This window comes from Chiroxiphia lanceolata, chromosome 18 (genome assembly GCF_009829145.1).
Source record: "Chiroxiphia lanceolata isolate bChiLan1 chromosome 18, bChiLan1.pri, whole genome shotgun sequence".
Classification (NCBI taxonomy): domain Eukaryota; kingdom Metazoa; phylum Chordata; class Aves; order Passeriformes; family Pipridae; genus Chiroxiphia; species Chiroxiphia lanceolata.
Window position 1 is genome coordinate 7129602 of NC_045654.1, and position 9794 is coordinate 7139395.

General features: G+C 61.4%; 1 protein-coding gene across 3 annotated transcripts; it reads right to left on the reverse strand.

The window, feature by feature from the left end:
- Nucleotides 1-362: 362 nt before the first annotated feature.
- On the reverse strand, nt 363-8964 carry ASPHD2 (aspartate beta-hydroxylase domain containing 2). 3 transcript variants are annotated; one of them, XM_032706223.1, is made up of 4 exons: nt 8866-8964; nt 5384-6489; nt 3008-3121; nt 363-1987 (listed from the first exon to the last, which is right to left on the reverse strand). In XM_032706223.1, the coding sequence occupies exons 2-4, from the start codon at nt 6267-6269 to the stop codon at nt 1878-1880; spliced, it is 1110 nt and encodes a 369-aa protein (XP_032562114.1). In that variant the 5' UTR covers nt 6270-6489; nt 8866-8964; the 3' UTR covers nt 363-1877. The 3 variants fall into 3 exon arrangements, with proteins under 3 accessions (XP_032562114.1, XP_032562116.1, XP_032562115.1); XM_032706225.1 differs by lacking the exon at nt 8866-8964 and adding an exon at nt 8609-8783; XM_032706224.1 differs by lacking the exon at nt 8866-8964 and adding an exon at nt 7979-8449.
- Nucleotides 8965-9794: the final 830 nt, after the last annotated feature.

Here is a 9794-nt window from a genome sequence, read left to right on the forward strand (position 1 = left end):
CAGCCTGGGGTTGACTGACATCACAGAATCTCAGAATGGTTTGGGCTGGAAAGGACCCCAAATATCCAATTCCAACCTCCTGCCATGGGCAGGGATTCACCCACTTGACCAGGCTGCTCAGGGCCCCATCCAGCCTGGCCAAGTCCATGGGGACAGAGGTCTCATGGGGTTGGGTATTTTAAAGCACTGCCTTCACTCACCATATCTCTGGCAAATGGGCCAATGCCCCCTCCCACCCTGCAGCTCCTGCTCTTCCAGCACGTTCTCTCCACTAGCAGCCAGCTGAGCTGCTGTGATAAGCAGGACCCAACCTCTCAGTGTTTGCTTGACCCTGGACTGATTAGAGCAGCAGGCAGAGCCCCTTCTGTTTTCAGCACAACTGTTTATTGATAATCTTTGCTTATCCACTTATGAATGTTACCGACTGTCGGACAGAGCCAACCTGCTTCCCCAGGGCCTGCGGCCAGGTAGCCAATGCGAGTAGAAATCATGCACTTCAGATAGTCTGTAACAAGACAGGTGTAAAAAATATCTCAGATGTATTTGAAATCTCTGCCTTATCTCGCAATCAAATCACTGAGAAGTCTGTAAAGAAGTTGTAAGGGGACAGGGCTGTGTTCCCTCCCCGGCAGGGCACAGAGCTGAGCGGTCCCCAGCAAGGACAGTGGTGAGCAGCCACGGCACGCTGTGCTTCACATGTAGGATGTCATAAACTGTCCCTCAAACAGACCCTGGATGCTGGGTGCCTTCAGGAAAAGCAGGTGGTTGCTGGGCAGGCAGGACCCCAGGGTGGGGGGCTCATTCCTCAGGCTGCAGTGTTAAATCCCTCTGCCTTGGGAACCTTTCCTTTGGAGTCAGGTTCATGTGAGCTGCTGCTGTGTGCACCTGCTCTGGCTTGAGGAAAGGAGAAGATGGAGCAGCAGAAGGAATGGTGACCTCCCAGAAGGAATGGTGACCTCCTTTCTTCCTATGGACAGACAAAACCCCTACTCTGTGTTCCCAAACAGCATCTCTACCCCTGCAGGGCTTCCCAGCTGGAGCTGTGAAAACTGAAGGTTGCAGATAGAGCAAGGAGGGGATTTGGGCGATTGATAATGCCCTCGGTCAGACTGAAGAGCAGGGCTGTGTGTGCTGTCCCCTGGCAGGGTGCATGTTGGGGCACCCCTGGGCTCGCTGCCTTGCTGGGCTGGGGGCACCTGCAGCTCGAGGCAGTGGGTTCTGCTCCCTTTTTGGGTGACAAAAGGAGTTTCTGAGGACAGGAGGGCTGAGGGCCCTGGGCTGGCAGATGGGGGAAGAAGCAGAAGCCCCTGCGCTCATGGTGGGAAGGCTCTTTATGGGAAGAGCTCTGCCCTGTCCACCCCATCAGCCTCAGCCAGAGTAGCCCCTGCCCAGGGGGGAGCACCATGCCTGCTGCAGCCCCCAGTGTCCATCTGTCCATCCATCCCAGACTGCAGCCAGGCAGGACAGGCTGAGTGCTTTGCTGGGCTGGTTGGCTGTTATGGTGTGTGTGTGTGTGTGTGTGTGTTGTTCCTTTGATGACCACGAGAAATTTTACATTATTACATTCAAACGAACACCCTTGGGTTTGTTACTCTACTTCTGAACACTGCAAAACACAGTAGCAACAGAACACGTAGGAGCATGGGGGGCAGCGAGCCACGGCGGGGGCGAGAAAAGAATCCCTGAAGCCAACGATGGAGGAAAGAGATGGGTGCTGATACACGTCACAGTTTCCATTTACAAGAGCCCCCGGGAGGGAGGACCGAGGCCGTGTGCCGGGAGGAAGGTTCCAGTGCGGCCCCGGAGCCGTGGCGGGGCCGAGCCGGCACAGCCGCCCGCCCACGGCTGCCCTGAGCCCACCAGGCCGGGCAGCGCCGTCATCGTCCCGGCGCGAAGATGAAGTCGAGGGCTTGGCGCTCAGCGGCCGCCACGTTGGGGTGCCAAAGGTCCACCATGAAGACCACGCGGGGACCATCCTCCGGGGCACCTGGGTGGGATGGAAGCGCAGGGTGAGCACAGGGAGGCACCTGCCCAGTGCAACCCCACTAAACACCTGTGTACTGGGAGCCCAGTGCCTCCAGTAGCTGGCACGGGGCAGGGTCCTCCCTGCCGGGGCTCCAGGGTTGCTTTGGGCACCCAGAGGATTCTCCTGGCAGGGCCAAGGCAGGATGCTGCGCCCGCCCTCCTTGCAGCTGCACCTTGTATCTGCAGGGAACAGCTGCTGCGCCATTCCAGCCTTCCTGGCCCTGCAGCCCTGCACGGAGCTGCGCTTCCCAATTCCACAGCCGGGTTAGGTGGAAGCAACAGCTTTTGTTCTTTCACTCTCTCCACAGGCTCCCCTGTGGGGAACAGCTCTGCTTGATGCTTTTATGTCATCGGCAACTAATGCCGGTTAATCTGGGAGAGCTGAAGTGGAACAGCCTCTGTCAGCGACGGAGGGAGGAACAATCCAGGCGGGAGTGAGGCTGTTCCCCCTGCGCGGGAGACAAAGGCGCCGCTGTCACGTCAGCACCGAGCTGCTCCTGCAACAGGGCGGCTGCAGCAGCAGCGTGAGGGCCAGAGGATGCCGAGGCTGTGCCATCACAGCCTGAGCTGCCCTGCACAGCTCAGCAATGAAGGAAGCCTTTCCAAGCTGGCTGCCATGGTAGGGAGGACTTCTGGGCAGGGAGAGGATCACCAGGCCCCATGCAGGGCTGGCAGTGCTGTGGTAGCACCAGAAGCAAGTCAGGATGGGAGCAAGCCCCGGGCAGGTTGTGGGGGGCTCCAGGGCTCTGCCAGGAAAGGGGCACCAGATGCCCTGAGGCAGAGGAAGCATTTTCATGGGTGAGCCTGCAGTGCCAGGGGCAAGGCTGCTGCCACATGGAGCAAGCCAAGGGCAGCAGCAGTCCAAGCCCAGTGGGAGGCAGGAGAAGGAACCGGGCACAGGTGTCCTTGCCCACCCATTCCTCCCTGGCCCCTGGCACCAGAGGGGACACTGCGAGGCTGCACACGTTGAACCTGCACTCACCTTCATGGAATGCCGTGTGCAGGAAGGAGTCATCGAAGAGGAGGCACCGGCCCTCAGCCCAGCACTGGGGCTCACCCCCCACCACCAGCTCGCAGTTGCTGGGTGTCTTCAGACCTTCAGGCACAAAGAGAGAAAACAGGGAGGGTCAGGTGGTGCTGTGTTCCCTGTGACAGGGCAGCAGTGACGAACAGCGAGCCCCACATGGGCCCCACGTGAGTTCCATGTGAGCCCCATGCTGCTGCCAAGGGTCAGCTTCCCTCCAGGGAGCGACCTGAACCCCAAGCCTGGTGCAGCTCAGCCCCTGCTGTCCCCAGTAAGCTTAGCACCACAGGCACTCACTTTTGTATCTGGAACAGCTTCCCAGTCCCTGGAGTCCAGGACCCCAGGGTGTGTGCAGGGAACCAGGCTCCTGGGAGGTTTTCCAGCTTCAGGACCAGCTCTGCTGTGCTGACCCTGCCCAGGGCAAGGCTGGGAAAGCAGGAACTGCTGCACTGGGACTGGCAAGTGGGCTCAATTCTGCCTCTGGCACAAGCTGCCCATGGACCTTGCATCACTCAGCACCTGCCCCATTCCTTGGTCCCCACTCCAGTGCTGCTACAGGGGGATCCACCAGGCTGCAAGGACGGAAATTCAGGGGCGTCACAAAACCCTCGTAAAGAAGCAGCTCTGTGAGGGCCACAGGAAGAAGGATAATTATAGAAATAAAATGGGTCTTTTTGTATGATACCAGCACAAGCCAGACCAGTTTAACAAGGGTTGATCCCATCACCACCTGCATTAGGACTGTCACCCCCTGCAGTGCTGGGGACACTGGAGCTGCTGCAGAGCTAACCTGCCCTGAGGATGCAGCTGTGGCAGAGAAAGGGGTCAGAGCTCACGTGGCTCCTGAATGGTAACGATGCAGCAAACGAGCAGAACGGACCCGAGAGCGATGCCAAAACTGAGCACAGCAGGGACTCCCAGCTGCCAGGTAGAGCTGGGAGCACAAAGCCGCTGTTTCAAAGCCTACAAAACCCAAAGCCATTTCCCTGCACAACAGCCTCAGCTGGAGAGGCTGGAAAGGGGGAGCAGAACAACCAGGGGATGCAGGGAGGAGGCAGCAGCAGCCTGCAGCCCTTCCATCGCACCTGCACCCCAGGGATGCAGCCCTGGCCCAGGGAGAGGCAGAGCTGGTGCCTGTGCCTGAGGGTTGCAGTAAATCCTCGAGAGCGACTCAGCCATGCCAATGGCTGCACTGGCTTCGCAGAGCAAACTGTCTGAAAGGGCAGGTTATCTCTTAATAATCCTGGGCACAGTGAGAGCCGTGTCCCCCCCACAGAGGTGGGGGTGTTCATGTGCCCCTGGCACTGTGCAGTGTCCTGGTAGAAGGAGAAGGGAACAACCTGCATCTCCCAAGAGTCCAGGGCATGTGTGCTCCAGCTGTGCTCACCTGAGCCAACCTGGACCTCGTCAGCCCCCTTCTAGGAACCGCTCTCAGCCCCTCATGAGGGGAGCACCTGAGCACCCCAGAGAGAGGGGTCAGCGATGGGCTTCCTCCTGGCACCAGCAAGGGCAGGTCCCAGCAGCTCCTGGGATCAGCTCTGAAAATGAATCCTTTTTCAAATAAATGGCCAGCACTGCCTGGGTGTGTTTACCCGAGTTGTTGGCTGAACAGGCGTGCTCGGTATTTGCCAGCCGGCCCGTGCGGTGCCTCCCCCGGCAGGATCGGTGCCACTGCCAGCCCGGCCATCTGTGCCGTGTGGGCTCTCCCTGTCCCAGTGTCTGCAGAGCAGGGAGCACTGTGCCATCAACTCAATGCCTAACCCACCGGAGGGGACCCCCCAGGACCTCCCAACCGTCATTTGCATCTTTGCAAACCCCAAAGCAGCGTCTTTGCTTCCATCCACCTGTGTCCCGCGCAGAGCACCTGAGATCTCAGGAGTGGGGAGCTGCCAGTGGCACAACACAGTCCCTGGAGCAGCACCCCAGGCTGAGCCACATCCTGGGAGGGGAGGGGGGCCTGCCTGAAGAGTGAGGGGTGTTTGGAGACCTCTGTGCAAAATCAGCCCTGTATCTTGCACTGGCAAGAGCCCATAGCCCTGAGTTGGTGTGAGGAGGAGGTGAAACCCTCCTGCTGCTGAGCTGAGGACTTTGGGGATGTCAGATAGCCAGGGACTGAGCACCAGCCTCTCCTGAGGAGTCTGCTGCCACAAAAGCCCTAAAAACCTCCCTCATGCCAAAGTAGAGCAGGTGCCTAAGCCCCTCAGGGCTGCAATTGGCAGCTGAACCCCAAGAGCACCGGTTGCCATAGGCCTTTTTGGAGCTCTTGCTCCCAGGCACTGCTGCAGCCCCCGGCACTGCCCCCAGAGAACATGAGCCACGGCGCTGGGCACTCACCGAGGTGGCAGCGGATGCGGATGTTGGTGGGTCCGTAGTGCTCGGCGATGACAGTGCCCGGGCTCAGCACGGAGATGCACGCGTTCCCAAAGACATTGTTGCCAATGCAGGTGCGGAGGCTCCCGAGCAAGCGGTACGTCCGTGGGCATCTCCGGCAGTTCCTGGGCACGCACATGCCCTGGTTCACCAGGTAAAAGGTGAACCACTCCCCGCTGGGCGTGCTGTTCATTTTCCATCCTTGCGGGAGGCTGCAGTTTGAGAACGCTTTGTAGAGGGTCTCAAACTCGCACAGGATGGTCTGGAAGTTGCGCTCCAGCAACTCCACGTCATGCTTTTGAGCGTCCCGGGAGAAATAGGGTGTAGTTGGCAAGTCGGGCAGGAAGAAGACTTCTGGCTTCTGGATGGAGGGCCGGCTGTTGAGGTAGCGGCCCTGCTCTCGGATGCCCTTGTGGATCCTGCCCATGCCGGACCAGGAGTAGCGCTTGGCGTACTCCTGCAGGTTGTGGTAGAGTTTCTGGTTGAGCCCGTCGTGGTGGGTGCAGCGCACGCACTCGGGTGAGTGGCAGTACACGTACCCGTTCTGCACCCCGTTGGCCTCCGCGCTCTGCATCAGCGCGTTGACGGTGGTGTAGGCGCGGGGCTGCTCCCGCCCCACGTGGTAGCAGTACCACACAAAGAGGACCAGGAAGCAGGCGACAGCGGCCAGGGCGGTGGCGTCGCAGTCCCGGAAAGACTGGATGCCAGTGGCGATGAAATCCCGGAGTCCATCCAGGGACCAGCTCCAGCCCATCAGCCACTCCAGAGACATGGTGGTGCCGTGGTGGGTGGGTGCGCACAGCGGGGCCCGGCGGTCAGTCCTCGTGGGCCTCAGGGGCACCCACACCATGCAGCTGGGCCGGGGTGCAGTGGGAAGGAGCTGCCATGGGGAAGTGAAGTGGTGGCTCTCCCCTGCACTCCTGGGAGCTCTGCATTGATGGCAGCACCCGGGGAGGGGGGTGGCCAGGCTGCCTGAGGGTCCCAGCGCTGGGTCAGCACCAATGTGCCTGGAGGGTCCCCAGCAGTGCTCCTGAGTCGATCATCCTGGAAGGTTCCCCTGGAGGGAAGATCTGGGGAGAGAAACCCAGAGGTATTAGGAAGGGAGCTGCCCCTTGGAGTCCCTGCAGTGGACAGTGCAAGGGGCACAGCCAGGGTCATGTGCTGGGGCTGTGCAGGACACCAGCTTCTCTGGGAGGGGATGATGGATGAGGAGTCCTCCTCCCTGCCCAGGAACCCAACGTCATCCCATGCCAAGAAAAATCCACACTCCTTCCAACAGGATCTTCCACAAATATACAAATGAGAGGTAGCAGGGAGACCCCGACCCCACCTCCACCAGCCCAGGGACCATCTCCCTTCCTGCTCTTCTTCCCATTTCTCTCCTAAGTTGCTGCCTTATCATCTCTGAAATCGGGCTGATAAGGGAATAGACACTGGGAATAGACACTTCACAGCCCTATCTGGCAGCACATCAGCTTATCCCCTCCATCTAACCGCTCTGAAGTGAGTTTCCCTCCAGAGACTGAGCTGTGTGAGAGCTCAGCACTTGGCCAGACTGCCAAGGTCACATACCCACAGTGGCATGTCAGGATGGTGGCAACAGGGGCAGGTCGGGGTTGGCCTGTTTGATTTCACTGGCTTATCTGTGAGAGCACTTACTCTAAGGAGCAGGATGCGTTTATGAGCCAGGGAAGTCATCCAAACCCTTCCCAGCCCTTCATACCAAGGTCCTGCATCCTCTACACATGCATTTCCTTATCAGTGGGGATGGGAATGGGCTGCAGGAGGGACCTGACCTTGCAGCTGGGACCTTGTGCAGCGTTGGGGACATGGGTTTCAGGCAGTTACACCCCAGGGAGGGACATCTACACACCCTACTTCCTTGTAGCACATTGCCTGCGTGCCCCGTCCCAGCATCTGCAATCCACGTGGCACGTCACAGCCTCCTGGGAATCCTAAGATAACTTTTCTCCATCCCCACAGCTGGCATCCCTCCAGAAACACTGGTTTCTCTCACTCAGGCATCAGCTCCCGGGGTGCAACCATAGAGTCGGTTGCAGGGGTGTCCCCCAAGGCCAACACAACCCCCTCGTGCTCCCTGCAGGCCCAGAGTGTGCCAGGAAAGTCAGCAGAGCCCTGGTGTGATCTGTATTCAGGGTGGCTCTCACCCTGCCAGGCGAGCAGGGAGCCACCCCAGCACAGCAGCCAGGCTCGGTCAGACCGACTGACAACAAGGGCACAGGGGGCAGAGCTGGGGGTCCGACAGCCTCGGGGTCCCCAGGCTGGAGTCACATCCTGTGAGGGCAGCATGCCACAAACATGCCCCCACTGCTGCTGTCAGCACCTCAAAGGCGGAAAGTCAGGGGCAAACCATCAGAGCAGCAAGAGATCAAAGCCCTTGTGCCCATGTGCTGCCTGCCCGCTCCCAGAGCCTGGCAGCCCGGGAGCCTCGGGATGGAGAGCCCTGGTCTCCTCTGGGCAGAGACCTCATGGGATCCATCCCAGGAGCTGCCTCCTGTGCTTGCACAGACACCCCACTGCAAACCTGCCCAAACCCACCTCCACAGGGGCTGTGGCAGCGAAGCAGGGCCCCAAACACGGGCACCACTCCCAGTGGACACTGCACGGCCAGGACCTGCCCGGGGCACCCAATAGGTGCTGTCAACTTCCAGCCACAGCCCTGCAATTAGATGGGTGGTCGCATCCAGCAGCCCTGGCCTGAGATCCCAGAAAAGGCTCCTCAGCTAATGATACCAGCAGAGCCATTCCAGGGAGAGGAGATCAATTCCACGTTGCACCGAAGTTGTGCAGGACGTGGAGGCGAGCACCGTGCCAGCAGCAGCTGTGTTACATAAGGAAGGCAGAGGCTTCGATGCAGCACAGAGTTGCATCTCGGTGGCTCCGTGGTGGCCCTGGCATCTCCTGGAGGCAGCGGGTTCCGCTCAGCCTGGCTGGGATCCCCAGGCCGTGGGCCCGTGGTGATGGGGACGCAATGGCAGGGATGTCCTCAGCTCAGCACGGCCGGCGTCGCCTTTGGGAGAGGCACGAGGAGCAGGAGCATTGGGGTGAGGTGAGGTGCCCACTGTCACTCCGGAGCCGGAGCCGTGGGTGCTCCCTTCACCCTCTCCTCCAGCATGCCACCCCAGCTGTGTCACCAGTGTGACGGTGTCACCTGCATGCTGCTCTCACCCCGTGTGATGGTGTCACCCAGCGTGGCAGCGTCAGCGAGTGTCACCAGTGTGGCTGCATCACCCGGCGTGGCGGTGGCACCTGCCGCCGCGCTGTCACCCGGCACGGCCGTGTCGCCCTCCCGACGCCGAGCCCCTGCCCCGGCCGGGGTGTTCGGGCTGCGCCCCCCGCCGCGGGCTCCGCTCCCGCGCCGCTCGCCCGCGGCCCCCCCGCGATGCGATGCGATGCGATGCGGTGCGATGCGATGCGGTACCGACCTGCTGCCGGGGCCGTGCGGGGCCGCGCTCCGCTCCGCGCCGCTCCGCTCCTCCTGCCGCCGCCGCAGCGGACCACAACTCCCAGCAGCCCGGGCAGGAGGGGCCGCACCGCCCCCGCCGGGACCGCGCCGGGCGGCAGCTGCGGCCCCGGCCCCGGCACCGCCCGCCCGCCCCCGCGCCCGCCCCTCGCCGCGGCCTCGGGGCGGTGCGTCCGCCCCCGCACCGCGCTCCCGCACCGCGCAGGCGGGAGGGGCGGGGGGAGCCGCGGGGTTGCGGCACTCGGGAGGGGTCCCGGGGGGTGGAGCGGCTGGAGGCAGTGGGTATGGTCCCCGAGGGAGTGCCCATCCCGGCGGCGGGAACCCCGAGACACCGCCCCGGGGACACGGGGGATGGGCTGCAGCGGCGGGGGCGCAGGAGGTGCGGGGGCACCGGAGGGTGCAGGGGACGTGCAGGGACTCTGGCTTCAAGTATTGAGGCGCTGGGATTTGCAGCAGTCAGAGTGCAGAGGATGCTGGCCCCGGGGATGGTGGTCCCAGGGGTGGGAGCACACAGGGATGCAGGCACCCAAGGGACGGGACTCCAGGGACACAGGTTATTAGGGATGCAGCAGTTGGGATGTGCAGGATGCTGGCTCCAGGGATGCAGCACCCAGGGACTCAGGGATGCGGGGAGTACTGGCTCCAGAGATTCAGGCCTCTGGGGCTGCAGCCCTGGGGATGCAGGGGTTGCTGGTCCCCAAGGATGAGTGCACCTGGCATGCAGAGGACAGGAGCTCCCAGAGAGGCAATGCTTAGGATGCAGGCAGCCAGGGAATACCTCAGCGAGGATGTGATGATGTGCTGTGACACCTGGGATGGGGAGAAGCTGTTCCCAGGCTGGGATGTCCCTTAACAACTTTGAAGTGCTGGTGGAGAAACAGTTTGTTGTGA